Source organism: Vespa velutina, chromosome 5 (assembly GCF_912470025.1).
Source record: "Vespa velutina chromosome 5, iVesVel2.1, whole genome shotgun sequence".
NCBI classification, from domain to species: Eukaryota; Metazoa; Arthropoda; class Insecta; order Hymenoptera; family Vespidae; genus Vespa; species Vespa velutina.
In genome coordinates this window covers 8,256,825-8,275,360 of record NC_062192.1, presented here as the reverse complement: position 1 = coordinate 8,275,360, position 18,536 = coordinate 8,256,825, and the positions used below count along the sequence as shown (strand labels likewise).

General features: G+C 33.5%; 1 protein-coding gene across 2 annotated transcripts in view; it reads right to left on the bottom strand.

The window, feature by feature from the left end:
• The window catches only part of LOC124949320 (ELKS/Rab6-interacting/CAST family member 1), a 79,720-nt gene extending 61,184 nt beyond the window's left edge, over positions 1–18,536 (bottom strand). For both annotated transcript variants that reach the window (XM_047494198.1, XM_047494199.1), the window contains exon 1: positions 15,049–18,536. In XM_047494198.1, the coding sequence (XP_047350154.1) occupies positions 15,049–15,837 (789 nt within the window). In that variant the 5' untranslated portion in view covers positions 15,838–18,536. The remainder of the gene's footprint in view (positions 1–15,048) is intronic.

Here is an 18,536-nt window from a genome sequence, read left to right as displayed (position 1 = left end):
GTAATCTCTGATTCCAGTGACGTCAATTGTGTTTAGAGAAGGTTCCCCGCCTCGCCCCGTCTTGCCCCGCTTTCGACCCCATACTTCAAGCACCCCGCACTCGCTTAAACCCTCAACCCACCATTCAATTTAGTGTAACGTTGCTACATGGAAGGGAGTTCACTAACAATAAGAATCGGCTAGATATCTCTAGATGCTTTCCCTTTTCCAACGACGTAGAGCGAGAAAATGGTAGGGATGGTTGTAGTTGAAAGAGAAAAAGAGTAAGGGAGACAGAGGGGGAGAGAGAAAGAGAGAGAGAAAGAGAGGGAGAAAAGATGAAAAGAGATGAAAATACTCTGGTACCGCTCGATAACGCTGAGCTTCCATTCTCTCTCTCTCTCTCTCTCTCTCTCTCTCTCTCTCTCTCTCTCTCTCTCTCTGTCTATCTTTTTTCTTTCTCTTTCTACCCCTGAACGTTTCTGAATTTTTATCTAGACGATTTCTACCCTCTTTCTTTCTTTCTCTCTTTCTCTCTTTCTCTTTCTCTGTCTGTCTGTCTTTCCCGCCTTCTCTCTTTCATTCCTTCACAAACTCTATTCTCTATCCTTGTTCATATATATATATAATCTCGCATACATACATACATATATACATACATTCATGAAAATTCCTAGCATTGTGAAACTATAGAACCGACAACTTGTAGACGGCCGATATTGATTTCCCAGTTACTTCCAATGTTCAATGTGGGATTACGTAAGGCTTGATCCTGAACAATTAGATCGAATTTGACCAATCGATGTGACACACCCAACCGTAAAATCGACTTGCCAATTTTCGTTCGTTTTTACTTTTTTTCAAACTATTTTTATACTTTTTTTTCTCTCTCTTTCTTTCGTTTTCTTTCCTCCTCTCTTGTAGTTACTCTTTTTATATTTTTATTTTCGATTTGCTTTGTCCAGATTTTCGATAGAAGAAAAGAGAAAAAACGAATCGATTATATTTTTTTTTCTCCCTCTCTCTCACTCTCTCTCTCTCTCTTTCTCTTTCTCTCTTAGCTCACCCAGTTCCTAGTACACTTGTTAGAAGGGCCGAAAGTCATGCATGACTCGACGTTTTCGTGATTACTACCGCGCGATTCCTCGAAACGAACGCGATATCGAGTTGAACCCTCACGAAAACGAGACATTTTAATCTCGGGTCGTTAAACTTTCAATCACTCGCAAAATCTCGTTGACTTGTCTTCTTTTATAATGGTGTATGGAAAAAAAAAAAGAGAAAAAAATTAAAAACAAAGAGAAAACAATTAAAAGGATTAAGTAACGTAAAGAAGGAAACAAACTTAAAAAGACGAGGAGAAGAGAAAAAGAGAGAGGGAGAGACGGAGATAGGGAGAATGAATAAAAAAAGAAAGAAAGAAAGAAAGAGAGAGAGAAAGAGAAAAAGAGAGAGAGAAAGTAACAAAAGAAAATATGAGTAAAAATTAAACAACGTCAAGCAATTCTAGTGTATGTCTCTGTATTCACGTTTTCAGGCTAACTCTTCCGTTCTTGTTTTTCTTGCTGGGATTATTATATTTCACATGTGTGTGTATGTGTGTATGTGTGTATGTGTGTTTATGTTTGTATTATACGGATTCGTGTCTGTAGGGAAATATATCAAGCGGAAGAATCAAAAACGAACTGGAAATTGCTGCGTGCATGCGCGTTAGAACATGTTCTTTCAGATCGCTTATCGTATAGTTCGTGATAAACAGAGAAAACAAGGGAGAAAGAAAGAAAGAGAGTGAATGCATTCGATCGACGACAAAGTATATTCCCGTTGCGATACTTTTTTCTCGATCAAGGCTCGACTCACTCATGGAGTTATAGTATAAAATCGATATTTGTCATAAATCATGGGTAACGTTTTACACTTTTATCGGATTTAATCGAGATTGCCGTTTTAGATTTTTGTTTTATTTACGATTAGACCACGTAATTTATAACAATGCTGTCGCACAGTCTTTACATAACAAATTTTTTTCTTCGATCTTTTTTCTTTTTCTTATTTTTTTCGTTTTTCTTTCTTAATTTTTATTTTTTTTACCTTTATCCATCCTCTCGCTCTAAGGAAAGAAAAAAATTTCCTATTGTTAAATATGTCACTCATTTTCTCTTCTCGATAATTCTTTTTTTACATTGTACCATAAAAATAAATTATTAATTTTTATTTAGTTTAAAGAGAAAAAAAAGAGGATAAAGAAACAAAAATTTTATCCGATAAAATAAATTTCATATCGATTAAATTATAAAGTTACGAGTAGTGTGTATGGGAAAGAGAGACAGAGAGAGAGAGAGAGAGAGAGAGAGAGAGAGAGAGAGAGAGAGAGAGAGAGAGAGAGAGAGAGAGAGAGAGAGAGAGATAACGATTGCTTAGAAAACAGCGTGCAACAAGAGGTTAACAAGTGGTAAAAATTGTACGGTGGACTTTGCCAATTTTTGGCACGATACTCTTTACCCTAATACGTATGAAATATATATATTTAAGGTGGCCGTATTTTCTAGTGACTTTTAATTCAACGATTGCAAACTTTTTGCTGATAGTTATCTTTTTTGTTTTTTTTTCTTATTCTTTTTATTTCTGTTTTCTTATTTTTTTTTCTAATATTTTTTTTGTCCTAAAAGAATAACGAATAATTTACGATAAAATTTTATCGCCAGTAATTATGAGCAATTAGCCTAGATTAGAATTTTATAAACCCAAATTTTTTAATCAGCCTTATTTACTTGACCGGTATTTTTATTAATTAATAAATATATATTTTGTAAAATAAATGATTACTATATATGAATATTTTAATCAGTATTTAATATAAAATATCGATCATATTCGTATCTGAGTTTAGTATAAATAATGACCAATTTTATTTAAAATACCGTAAATTATATTATATGTTTAAATATTTTCATTGAAATATTGACAAATGTTTGTGTTTATCAGTAATACGTATCGATCACTTTAATTGCTTGCTGATATTTTATTACAAATATTGATTATTTATTTAAAATACTGATTAATAATGTTTAAAAATATCGATCCAATAAATAGTAGTCTTTTTCTAATTTTCGATAATTTAAAATGACACATATACACACACATATATATATTATATGTATTAATATATAATATATATATATATATATATAATATAATATATATAAATATATATATCAAAGCACGAACTAGGTAATTATTTTAGTATATACGATAGATGCTTATAAGTTTGTTCTTATCATTTTATTACTTTTTCTTATATATATATATATATATATATATATATATATATATATATATATATATGTGCATACTTTATAAAGTGATGATATTAGAAACTTTATCAGTCATTTTCACCCTCATTTTACTTTTCCTCTCTCTCTCTCTCTCTCTCTCTCTCTCTCTCTCTATCTATCTTTTCCTCTCTAGTCCATTCTAAATTATATTACATTATATGAGATCATTTAAACGAAACGAACTAGGTAAGTACCTATATATCGTTTAGGATGAAGCTGTGCTAAAGTATTATAGTGGAGCAATTTTCTCTTTTTTTTCCTTCTCGATTCCGCAAATACAGGTCGCATCGTAAAACATACGGAAGAAAGAAAAAAGAAAGAGAAAGAGAGAGAGAGAGAGAGAGAGAGAAAAAAAAATGAAAGAGAGAGACAGACAGAGAGGGAGAAATAGAAAGAGAGAGAGAGAGAGAGAGAGAGAGAGAAAGAAAGAGAGAGAGAGAGAGAGATTTAAAGGAAGGGGAAGACAATCTTCTCTTCCTCTCTCTTCCCTATCCCTTCCAACATGAGTCTCGTCACTGATAACGATAGCAGGAAGCACATCGATCCGGGAACGTTGAATAAACGTAGAGTTTATCGTATGTCCTCGGTTCTGGAACATGACCCAGATGAGAGAAAGAGAGAGAGAGAGAGAGAGAGAGAGAGAGAGAGAGAGATAAGGAAAGAGAAAGAGAATGAGAAAAGAAGACCAGGTCTCACAACCGAATATTTCTCAACTTCGATCTTTTTAGCCCAGATAGTGGAAGGGATGGGAAAGGAGATAGGGGGTGTAAGGTGTTGCCTTGGTATTTCCGTTCGTTTGATGAAAGAAGCTCGTGATAACTTTGTTAGCTCGAGAAAAAGGATCTCACCCTCCAGCGACGATTCGTTTCACGAGTAACTATCCATCTCTACTCTTTCTTATTCTTTTTTTTTATTCTTATTCTTATTCTTATTCTTATTCTTATTCTTATTCTTATTCTTATTCTTATTCTTATTCTTATTCTTATTCTTATTCTTATTCTTATTCTTATTCTTATTCTTATTCTTATTCTTATTCTTATTCTTATTCTTATTCTTATTCTTATTCTTATTCTTATTCTTATTCTTATTCTTATTCTTATTCTTATTCTTATTCTTATTCTTATTCTTATTCTTATTCTTATTCTTATTCTTATTCTTATTCTTATTCTTATTCTTATTCTTATTCTTATTCTTATTCTTATTCTTATTCTTATTCTTCTAATTCCACCCTTAATTTCTTATCTCTTTAATATTAAAGCAGAAAAGGGTTCGGTGGATTATATCAACTTAACCTTCACACATTAAGGATTTTATATATTTTTTTTTTATAGAAAAAAAATCTTTTCTGAAAAAGAGGAAATTATCTTCCAAGAGAAAGATAAAGATAAAGTGGATTACTTTAAACGAATTATAGGAATTTTTTTATTTTTTTTTATTGAAAAAAAATTTTTTTTTTCTCAAGGGAAATTATCTTCCAATTATAAGAACGAGAAATAATAATAATAATAATAATAATAATAATAATAATAATAATAATAACAATAATAATAATAATAATAATAATATGAAAAAAGGAAAAATTTCTTAGTGTTAACAAAAAAGAAAATAAAAAAGTAAAAAATAAAGAGGAATATTTCAACCTAACATACAATTCAAGAATTTTTATAATTTTTATAGGAGATTAATTGATATCATATTTCTTTTTCGTCAGTTTACAATCTCCGAATAATTAAACTTTTTTTTGGTATGCAATAAAATGATAATGATGATCATGATGATAATTTCAAGCATTTGTGAATTAAATAGTGAAACTTTGAGATGAAAAAAATTGACCTATTATGAAAATTTCTAATCATTTTTTAAAATTGGATTTAAATACCTCTATAAAAATTGAGATTAGAAGGCTAATATATAATAAAAATTTTTAATATTGTTTTTAAAACGAGATTTGGTATTTATAAGAGTTATACAAAAAAAGTTTCATAATTTTTCTCATGAAAAAACTGATATAATCGTATTCGCCAAGGATTTATCGAAGATTTGTCGAAATTAATCTTTTACAATTAATAAATTACTTACGTATGTATGTACATATATACATATATTATATCCGGAAGTCGAATTTAGTCGTTTTAACGCGATTCCTTTAAATACCAACAGGTGGCGACAAATTCTGTTGGAGTTATTGTTCGAAACGTCTTCAGTGCACGTCTCTTTATAATGGAATATTTAAAAGGACTTCGATTAAAAAATTGTTTCGATGTTATTTCGAACGCTAATATGTCGATATCTTTTAAATTTAATATACCCGTACTTTTTTCTTTTCAATAAATAATAAATCAATCAAATTACAAAAAAAAAGAAGAAGTATAAAATGGTCGACTGTAAAAGAGAAAATAAAAAGAAGGAAAAAAAGAAGAAAACAAGTGAACCGAACAAGAACGAAAGAATTTTATCAATATTTCATAAATAAATTAATATTAATGGATCAAAAGTTTCAAAGTGATTTTAAAAATCAATTGCTTTATACGGTCCATGCTCGTAACTTTACAAGTTAGGCTTGGTTGTTTGATGATCTACAAAAAAAAAAAGAAAAAAATAAAAAAGAAAAGAAAAATACCAAATTTAGTACAAAAAGTCACAAAAAAAGAGCAATTGATATTGAATATCGTTTAGAAACATTCGGTCCACCATGTAAAATCGATCTCAAACCTGAATTAATATCCATATGAATTATATTCTTTTTCTTCTTCTTTTCTTTTTTTTCTTTAAATTTCTTATTTTACTATTATTGAAATAATAATTGTTATAAAAATCGATATAGTTATGTAAATTAATATACATTTCGATTGAATGTCATTTTAAGATTATAATATAAATATAAATGTAAAAATTATAATGACGAAAAATATTTTCGACGTTTGATATTGGCGTTTGCCAGAGAACCAACCATATATCCATTGCAATAATAATCTCGGTTATACATACACACACACACACACAGACATATATGTATATGTAAATACATAGATAGATTTGGAACGTGAATGTCTCGGATTAACAACTAGCTCGATTGCGTCCTTGCATGCCAACGGCATCATGGTGTCTTCGTATGTAATGTATTATATCTATCTACGTACGAGTTGCATACCGATGGCATCACGCGGTGTCTTCGTGTGTACAAACACTACGAAATGTCATTTCCTCATTAGGCGGTCTAGTAGTTTCTATATGTATGTATGTACATACGTACGTACAGTGCACACACAAATTGTGGCTTATGGTGGGTCTACGTTGTTCATGTGATTAAATCGTGCCAATGAACACCTTCAAAGAAAATTATTTATCACAGATTTATGATTTAAGATGATTGTTCAGATAAAGAAATTATATCTTTTCTTTATCTTTTTTTTTTATTCGAAGATATCGGAAATTGGATCAAAAATTATTATTTCTTCTTTTTTTGGTTCAAAAATTGTCATCAAAAAAAAGGAAAGAAAAGAAAAAATGAGAAGGATACACTTAAAATCCAATAATAAAATAGATACATAATCTTGTATATATATATATATATAATAATTGAGAGAGATTATTTAATAACGTAGAAAAAAATGTACGGCTGCCTATCATCTGTTCGTTTAATCGAAACAATCGGCTTCTATCCTGTCGGACTATCAAACCGAATTATTAATTGCATTAATTGCTAACACGGAAAGCTTGTTCTGTCATTATTATTTATCGAAATTGCACGATCCTTTATCGGTAAACAGGATCTTCTTCATCGAAATGTGTAACATATCGTAACAATTACAAATAGAATTCAAATGGAATACAAATTTTTTATTAAAAATTCATGCGATTTCCATTATTATCTAATATATTTCTACTCGTCGAACGATTAGAATCAACCGATTATATATATATGAATTTATCGATATTAACGAACGAACGCATTGGAAGTTACGTGAAAACGTGAATAAAAAGATTAACGTTGAAATAAATCATACGAATATAGTTTTTTAATCGTTAATTTATATTTTTAATTTTGCATTATTTCATATCTCTGAGAGATAATAGTATTATATTACCGTGAAATTTTTATCCAAGGAAAAAGGAGAATTCTTGTAAAACGTTGAATATGAATCACAAGAACTCTACTAATATGCACGGTATCTATACATATATACATATATATATATATATATATATATATATATATATATATATATAGAGAGAGAGAGAGAGAGAGAGGGAGAGAGAGAGAGATGTATATAAATGTGTACACGAACACAAGTATGGGAACAAGAATGTCATACGTGTCGTATAAGAGCACGATATCCGTCTATATCGATCGGCCTAAATCTAACGAGGCGGATTAGCGAGACCCTACACCATGTATGTAGTTACATACGCCATACCTATCATGACCGCATTGTTCTTCTCGGTTCGAAAAACTTCACCTTCCTTACTTTATTCTTATCAACCTTTAAACATTTAATAATTTACCTATTCGCATTACCGAAGCAAATTATCATTTCTGCGTTTTTGTTTTCTTTTCTATACCATAACAACTTTAACGTTTTAAAAAGTATGAAAAAATTTTATATATATATAAATATATATATATATATATATATATATACATATATACATATACATAAAGAGAATAATTAATATAAATTATTCAATATTATAATTGTTGCAATTTCTTTAAATAAAGAATTCTTCAACTTGATTATTTTAAGAATTCGATAATTTTAATTATAAACAAATATTTCAAATAATAAATTTTTCTTTATAACCGAGTAAGACTCGTTTAGCTGCTGCTTTTTTTTTCTTTTTCCTTCTTAAGCAATCGATTTCAAATTACTCGGTTGAAACAATTTTTTAAATATTCATTAATTTGTTTTGCATTAATGCCATTTTTTAATAATAATCGATTTTATATATTTCGTTGTTAAAAAATTGCAATAATCGAGAAAATTTTCGTACGAAAAATTGTACATGGTTTTTCCCGTAACCGACTTAACAAATAAAAATAAAAGAAAGAAAAAGAAATAACAAAGTATCCATGCAAATTTTGCATTTTATTGTAATAATAATAATCAATGTTTCCTTTTTCTTTTTCTTATCTTTATCATGTAAGAAACCCGAAGCAATATTTATTACTAACGCGTAATAATATTATCGCTAAATCAATATATAAAATACATATCTATTACGTAGCCAGTGTGCAAAAGTGTACGTATATTTTATATATATATATATATATAGATATATATATATATATAAACTGTATATATATATATGTATATATATATATAGATATATATATAAATTGTATATATATATATATATATGTATGTATGTATATATATATATATAAACTGTATATATATATATATATGTATGTATATATATGTATATATATATATATGTAGATATAAAGTGTATATATACACTAATATATATATATATATTATATATATATTATATATATATATATTATATATATATAAATATTATATATATATATGTATGTATATAATATGAAATACATATATTCGAGGATATTCTATGCAACATGACAGACGATTTCTTATCTCTGAACGACAGAACAGCTGTGAGCGACTTCTGACATTTCATTGGGTCGGCAACAGCAACAAGCAAATAATTAAAATCTTCCTCTTCCTACGTTTCTCGTAACTAATTTTTCCTAACCGTACTCCTTACAATCACGTTTAATATCTACGAATTCGTTTTCCGATAAATATACTTTAATGAATGAGATAATTAGAAGTTTTATATTAATTTCGTATCTGTAATTGCATTTACGAAGACGTTTAAAAATCGAAAGAGTGAAAATAAAAAAACAAAGACGAAAGAAACTTATTGTAAAAGTTTAAGGTTGCCAATTAACAGGAAGATATCTGTTTAAGTTAATTCCTTCTGTTGCAGTATCTTTGAGAAAAGAAAAAAAAGAAGAAAAAAGGGGAGAGAAAGAGAGAAAGACAGAGAAAGAGAAAGAGAAAGGACAGGGTGAATCAATGAGTCTCCTCTTTGACTCGATTTGAAAGAGCAAATGTGTAAGAAGAAAAACGGTGACGATGCAGGGCCGCTATACTCATTTACAAATCTTTTGCATTTCGAATCGTGCGTGTATATACATACATATGTGGACATATATATTAAATTGCCCAAGTATTGTTGGAATTTTCAATATAACAAATATTTTCCAATATAAAAAATATGTTCTTTATTTGAATATGCTATAAAATATTAAAGAAGTACTTAAAAAAAAATTTTGCGCGATGTTATTTATTTAGATACAATATATTAAAAATTTTCTGATAAAAAATACTCTACGGTGTTATGTTTATTTTTATATAAAATGTTGAAAGTTTCTAATTAAAAAAAAAAATTATCAGTAAATAGTATCACGTTTATTTAGAGACAAAAAGATATCAAAAATTTTTCAATACAAAATGAAATAATACGTATTATTTGTTTATACAAAAAATGTGAAATAATAAAAAATCCCGACATTAATTATTGACCGATCCGATATAATAAAAAAATTTATAATGCTTAGAAAAAAAAATGTAAAAAATATTTTTCAAGCAGACATTTTCATATGGACGATTGAAACCTAATCGCTTTAATCGATCGATAAACGTGTTGTTGAACGAAAGAAAATTTGTTTCGTTTGTAAATTTTGTAAAAACGCAACGTCAATTTTGAAATGAACAAATAATCTAATGAGATGCAGCAAGAAGACTTCGATCGATCGTACGAGACGGTTCAATAAAACATGAAGACTCGACTCGTAGTACATTTTAATAAACCTTTCAACGAAGCAGAGAAAGAGGGAAAAAGAAAAAGAGAGAGAAAGAAAGAGAACACGGCCCTGAGAGTGCAGCTGCTAGACGAATCAACGACCGTCTTCGTCTCGCATAACGATTTCACACGGTACGGATGCAAGCTGTTTGAATTTTGCTTGTTCTATCTCGTTGCATATGGGATATACCGGTATACTCTTTTATAAAGAATGGACTTGGATCCTGAGAAAGTAATCCCGTCGATGAACCCAAAAGAAAAAGGCGAACAACAGATGGCTACGAACTTCCGACTCTTTAGACATTCGACGCAGAAGTCAAATCGATAATATTACAATGAGTCTGGCTTTGAAACGAGTTCAATTTTTTTTTATTTTTATTGTTAAAAAAAAGGAAGAATAAAAGAAGGAAAAACGAAATGAAAGAAAAATAAAATAAAATTTATATGATCGAGAACGATTGTTTAGAAAAAATAAAAAAGAAAATAAAATAAAATTTATATAATCAAGGACGATTGTTTAGAGAAGAAAAAAAAAATAATTCAATTGCAATAAATACGAATCAATTCGTTTGTTCTTTTCTTCTTTCCTTTCTTTTCTTTTTTTTTCTTCGAGAAAAAAAGAAATTTGGAATTTATATAATCGGAACTAATTATTTCGAGAAAGAAAAAAAATTGATTTAATTGCAATAAATAAAAATCAATGTTTTTTTTTAATCCTTTTTATTATAAAGAAGAAAGAAAAAGAAAGAAAAAAAAAAGAACATGAGATTTCAATATTATTGTATAAATATGGTTGAGTGAAATTTATATTTTAAGGGATTATTTTGAAAAATAAAAATAAAATTTGATTCCAATGAATAAGTAAATATTTTGTTTGATAGGAGATTAAAACAAGGAGAAGAAGAAGAAGAAGAAGAAAGAGTACATAAGATTGATGAAAATTAAATAAGCAATTACGTAACTATTTCCGTAACCTCTTCCAAGTTAAATTTGTTACGGATTGATAAGTTAAATAAACGAGCAAAATTAGAATGAGAAAAAGAGAGAAAGAGAGAGAGAGAGAGAGAGAGAGAGAAAGAGAGAGAGAATATTTAAGGCATGCAATTATTTTAAATAAGAGAACTTGTACATTTATTTCACGATTTCTAACTTTCAATGCTGTGACCCATAAAATGTTCTTCCTCGTAAAAAAAATTCCGTTAGCGGTTTATTTATAAATATTATCCAACGGGAAGAAAAATGTACTTACAGTATGTGTATATATATATATATATATATATATATATATATATATATATAATTATTAAAAAATTGAATACATAGGCAGTCAATTTCGTTAGCAAAATTTTTCTATCTAATTTATTTTATTAATATTTTTTATATCGTTGTTTAACTAAAAAGGAATAATAACAATAATAATATCTTTTATATTTACTACTTCTTAAATTATTATCGCAAAAATACTGCGTATATATATTGATAAAAAAGATGAGATGAGATAATTAGAAAAAAAAAAAATATATATATATATACATATATATTATATATTGTCCATTAAATAGATAAATAATATATATATTTTTATATTTATTTATAAATAAATATAGAAAAATATATAAAATTATATATAAAAATATAAAAGAAAAAAACATATACATATACTTCTGTCTATTTATATTATCACATTTATTTGCCATGTCGTTGTTCAAACTGAAAAAAAGTATATTTCAATGAATTAATTATTGTTAGTATTGCACCAAGACATATATATATATATATATATATATCGTGATATGTGTATATATATCACGAGAATCAAACTTTTCTAAATGATTTTCTAAGCCCCAAAAGAGGATTAAAATCGAACGAATTATCAAAGTTTACGAACCAAGAGTTCTTTCGAACCTTTTTCGTATTATTCTAATTGTGAAGCGCAACGATAAAAAGTGGGTGAGAAAATCGTATCTAGGATTGCAAAGCGACGGCATTTTTTACGACCTACTTTCAGGTTATGCCTATTTCAAGGTTCGTATAGCACAAGTAGCATACGTGACCCGCGACGGAGAAGGAAGATTAATTTTCCAAGCATCTCTTATCTCACTCACTTTTATTTTCTCAATTCTTCTATTATTATTTTTTTCTTTTCCTTTCTTTTATTTTTCTTTTTATTTCTTTTTCTCTCCTCACTCTAATATACTCATTCTCTATCTTCCTCTCTCTCTCTCTTTCTCTCTCTTTCTCTCTCTTTCTCTCTCTTTCTCTCTCTCTCTCTCTCTCTATTTTTCTTACGATACTGGAATACCTACGTTCCTATCATCGCTCTAATGTATTTTCTAGCAAAGAACCGAAGCACCAAAGTTCTTCGATATTAATGGATGAGAGCTCGTAAGAAGCCTCCATCGTCGACTATCGATCGATCGAAGATACCACTTGCACTTTGAATGTCGATAAAGAGAGAGAGAGGGAGAGAGAGAGAGAGAGAGACATCCTTTGAATAATTCGTTTCTTTGCATTTACCTTTACCTAGGATAAAAAGAAGGAAAGGAGAATAATGTTTTATCGAAAAGCAGCCTGAGATCGAGATATTCCTCTAATTCTCATAATATGATTCTTTAGAATCGTTCATAATTCAGAATTCTGCATAAAACAATATCCTAATAACTATCCTAATTCTAATATTTATATGTATGAAGATAATTTAATAAGATTCACGGTTTTTCCTTTTTTCTTTCTTTTCTTTTAACGAATACATTTCATTCTTAAAGCGAAAGTTTGAAATTTGAATAAAAAAAAGAAAGAAAGAAAGAAAGAAAGAATGAAAAAATAAGCCACTAATTTTTAAAATCGACCTTGCATATATAATAAATCACCTATATCAAGATTATATACCGTCCACCTCGATTTCGAGTAAATTTTATTTTATGCTCGATAGTAGTTAATCACGTTGTCGCGTTCATCTTAATAAAACAGTCTATGGATAACACTCAACGATGTATTGTTCTACCTACGAACGAACGGGATAAATCTTTTCGAGTTTCAAGACAAGTCTTGAAAGACGAGTTATAATCCAAAAGCAAAGAACAATGGACTATATGCGACACACACGCGCGTGCATGCACACACACACACACACACACACACATGTATATATACGCGCTCGCATGCATACATATATCTATAAGTAAACGTATCTATATAGACAGTTGGTTCTCCTATATACGTGAAAATTAGAAAGGTTTAGAGACGGGTCGACGTAGAAGAAATAAACGTGGGCATACGGCCAGAGAATCTCAATCTTTCGGATTCTTCTTGCTCTTAGGAGCAATGACTCACGTCCACCATCGAGCTCTGGACCACCGATAATAGAAACCGTGCGGACATGCACATATACACAAACTCTTGGTCGAATCATAAGTAGCAATACCATGCTGAGAACACGTCCGATTGACTCCGTCAAACCGGAATAGAATTCAACGATATTCGCTCAGCGGGATTCTCAATACAAATTAGGATCCTTTTCTTTTTTACCATTGAGCTATGATTTATGATTTCGCAAGAAAAGAAAAAAGAAAAAATTATGATAGAAACAAAAGTGACAAGAGAAGAGATAATTAAAACAAATAAAATGTCGATTTTTATTGACACTATGCCGAGAACGATACGATTTCAAAGAGATCGATCTCTCAATTTCAAAGAGAAAGACTCTTTACTTTAATGAAACGATCTAATCCGATATAAAGTAGGTAAATAATAAATCCAAAATAAAAACAATTTTTTCGAATCGCATCGATCGATCGAACCTTACATATATATAAGATTTGGATAAGCTTTTAGATTATAATATATATATACATATATATATATAATATATAAATAAACATATACATATATATTAATATATATATATTAATAATTCAACAGGTGTGTGTCTACTTGTGTGATGAACCTAACGACTTTACAAAAGAGATTAGAAAAAAAATTATTCGGCAAAACGAATAACGCGTATTGTTTCAATACGTAGCCTCTCTTTTGGTCAAGGATAAATTCAAAGGACGACAGGGGATTGCATTTCGTTTAATAGTGCTTTTGTTCGGATAATTGATCGTAAAGCTCGTAGGAAATCACGTAGATGAAGGTGGCTCCCCCATCCAAAGCGCGACAATTTTTTGGACAATCAATAAAGCGTGCGTCACGAGGCATCGTCGATTCTGACGGATGATATCCTAAAAGGGGATAGCACGTTCAACAAAAGTTCGAGAAGGAGTGTATGACAAAAAAGTGAAAGGGCGAACAGAGACATTGTGGTTATAGAATTTTTCTCGATCAAAAGTACAAGAAAGAGAAAAGCACATAGGAATGTAGCCATTGTTTCGCGCAGACGTTCGACTCGTCCGCGCACCTACACACAATTCCACGAGTCATTACGAAACACAAGCGCCTGGTTTTGTAGGAAAACCTTTAAGTGGATCTCGACGTTCTCGACCGATAAAGAAAAAAGAAAAAAGAAAAAAAGGAAGAAGGAAAAGAAAAGCTTGGGTACTAGAATCGATCGTATTTGATTCGTTGAAAGGTCAGAATGATTTTCTAAAAATAGAAAGTAGAAAAGAGAGGAAAAAATATAAAGTAGCACGCATAAGGCACCCTGTTAGAGATTAAACGAAGAACAACACTAAGAGTGATATCATCGGGAATGGTAATAACGGCAATAACGAAAGTAACGATAGCAGCAACGATAACAACAGTGACAGTAACAATAACAGCCAGCGACAGCAGCAATGATAACAGCAGCAGCAACAACAGCGATAGTAGCAGCAGCAGCAGCAGCAGCAACAGCAGCAACAGCAACAGCAGTAGCGGTAACAGGAGCAATAGCAGCAGCATTCAACGTCCAACTGACCTGATTCTCCGAGTTGAGTAGCTTGAGCTGCTCGTTGATGAGGCTATACTTGGTGCTCTCTTCCTTCCTAAGGGCTCGTTCCTTCTTCAGTTCCGGACTCCAAAACGTCTTGATACTGTGCATCGAGCTACCGAGCTTCTGATTCGTCAGCTCGAGTTCTTTCTTGAGATTACCCAATTCTCTTTGTAGATCGTTGTTCTGATGTTGGAGCTCGCCGATATAACCACCGCTATCTCGCAGCATGTGGGGATTTGGACTTTGCCTTGCCGATCTTGATCCATAAATTTCATCCTCGAGATATAGACCCCGATCGCGACTACGTTCACGCGGTTCCCGAATCGGTACGAATTCTCGATCATGATCGAGAATACCAGCCGAAGCACGATCGAGGCTAGTGTACCTCGTCGACATGCCCGCCGAGCTGGACATGGCGGGTCTCGAGGCGCTTCTGGATCTGTGATGTCCGCTGCTACCCCCGCCCCCTGTCGACATACTCCTGCCCCTCTCCTCGAGCATGACGGGACTGGCGAGGTCCTCGTCGCGAGAGTAGTACGGGCTTCCCAGCTGATGGTGATGGTAGCTACCGTATCCAAGGTGCTCAGGCGAGTTGTTCCCGCTACGCGTGCCCCTCTTTCGTCCTAGAGGACTTCCGCGACCGCTCGCGTAACTCCTCGAGGGGCTACGGTCGACGGTCGGTAGTTCGCCGACTCGACGACCGCTTCGCGGTGAGCGGGTGCCGCCTCCCGGACCTACCACGCCGCTGCCGCTCGAATAAGGATCGCGAGACATCTCGCGACCACCCCCTTTTCTCTTTTCTCAAACCCCTACCACACCAGAATATACTCCCTCTCCTCTCTCTTTCTCTCTCTCTCTCTCTCTTCAGTTCTCTCTCCTCTCTTCTTTCCTCTCTTCTCTCCTCGTCCCTTCTCTTCTTTTCTCCTTCTCTTTTTACAGACCAGGAGTTTGTGACAGTCGGCCTAGTCCTTTGACCGACTCTCTACGATCAAAACCTATCTCCACTTCTTTCTTCCTTTTTCTTCCCCTTTTCTTCTTCTTATTCTTTTCTCTCTCTCTCTCTCTCTCTCTCTCTCTCTCTCTCTTTCTCTCTTTCTCTCTCTCTCTCTCTTTCTCTCTCCTCCTACTTTTAGCCTCCCTTCCGATCGAGCACTTTCAGTCACACCGTCGCGCCCTTACACTTTCGCACGCATCCTCATAAATAACGATCCGTCTGGCTTGTTCACGAAGCACCAGCAGCAAGCAGCCTCTCTTCTCCACCGACCTCTTTTTACTCTTCTTCTTCTTCTTTCTCTCAGCTCTGCTTCCTCTTCATCGTTCCTATGCCAGCCTTAGATCGCTAACGAGCCTCCCTTCGCCCCATTCTCACTATTTCTCACGAAGTTCTACACCGTCGGCGAGCACGTGTGCTCCTAACACCCCCAAAAACTGATCCCCTTCGGTTCTCTTTCACTTCTTTTCTTACTCGTCCGATCCCGGGATCTTTCGTCCGTTCGAAGGTGAGGTCTACTCTACGCAAAGGTATACGTTCACGAACTAGGATCATCGATGTTAAGAATCGTAGCAGATCACCGAATACTCTTATCTCTTTTCCTATTATATTCTTTTAACGTTATAAGGCCCATCATCGGAATGTACCGATCCATTGTCGTCTCATCTCCAATCTTTCTCTCTTTTATAACGGGGCCTCCACCTCCACCTCTCCTAACTCCACCTCCTCCGGCTCGTAACGTACTACGCGCGTGGGTCAGTACGTACGCGTGAGGTCACGACCCTTCTTCGTCGGCGATCGATCTTTGACCTTCTTTCGGCGACGAACCCCATCGAGCAGAGCCCGAGATCAAGGGGGAGAGAGAGAAAGACAAGGATGCTGAATATTCACTATTGCTTCTTGTTTTATCCGAAACTATCTCTCTCTCTCTCTCTTTCTCTCTCTCTCTCTCTCTCTCTCTCTCTCTCTCTCTCTCTCTCTCTCTCTCTCTTTTGCAATCTCCTTTTCAGCCTCTTTCCAACCTTCCACTATTTATCCTATTTACTCTCTCTTCCTTCTATTGAATTCTCTCTCTCTCTCTTTCCCTCGTCCTCAAGACGCACACCGGACTAGATGAGGATGAGACGGTATTCTGAAAGCGATTGATGAAGGGTGTCGAACAAAATACTGTGTACTATCAAAGCTACGTACGCGCTCTTCTACGCGACCGTTTCACGTAACTCGTACGTAAGCTCCCTCCTCCTTATCGATCTCATCCTCTCACGACTCTTCCGGTTTCCGTAGCCGTCGTCGTCGTCTTCGTCTCGCGTTTCGTGGTATCCGAAATGTCTCTCTCTCTCTCTCTCTCTCTCTCTCTCTCTCTCTCTCTCTCTCTTTCTCTCTCCGATACTATTTAAGACTAGAAGAATGATCAAGAGAGGAAGAAGTTATTAATTCAACCGGTACCATCACCAACACTACCGATTCACGATCGTCCTCCACCATCACTACTATCACCTACCATCACCATCGCCACCACCACCTACCGCCTTCTTTTTCTTTTTTCTCTACCTCTACTTCTACTTCTTTTTCTTCCTTTTTCTTCTTCTTCTTTTTCTTCTTCTTCTTCTTCTTCTTCTTTTTCTTCTTCTTCACCAGCACTAGCGGTGCCAATTTTTACCGGTAGCACCACCAATGGCACCGCGCGCGCGCACACTCCCTTGGCTAAACACACGCAAACAAACAAACACACCCACAAACATACGCACACCCGAACACGGAACGTTAACACGTCTCTCTCTCTCTCTCCTTTTTTCCTCTCTTGTCACCCTGTCTCTCTCTCTCTCTCTCTCTCTCTCTCTCTCTCTCTCTCTCTCTCTGTCTCTGCCTCTGTCTCTCTCTCTCTCCCTCTCTTCCTTTCAGTGCGCGCACGCTCGCTCGCTCTCACATCCCTATCCCTATCTCTCTCTCTCTCTTTCTCTCTCTCTCTCTCTCTCTCCCTCGCCGACGCGCGTCCTCTCTCGTGCGTCACGGAGAGAGAGATGCCGAAGAGAGAAGAGATTCACGGCCCACGACGGATCCGCGCGCACTGACACTGTACTCTAATGCCGAGGCAGCCACACCGAAGGAAAACGACGCCAGGCAAAGACCACCCTCTCCCCACCACTGAAACCCTCACTACTATCACCACCACCACCACCACTGCTTCCGCTACTGCCGCCGCCACTACCCACCATTCCCGCCCTTAAAACTTGCTACTACACACGCTCGGTACTACTACGAGCATCACAATCAGCACGACCACACCACCACCATCACCATTACTACTACTACTACTACTACTACTAGTACTACGGCCATCATCATTTCGTATTACGATGCTAGCGCCACCATCCACGTCACCAACGTCATCGACGACGACGACGACGACGACGACGACTACGACGACGTCGACGTTTATTGCCCGCTCGATTCTCTTCTACACTCTAAGCCTTTACTCCGT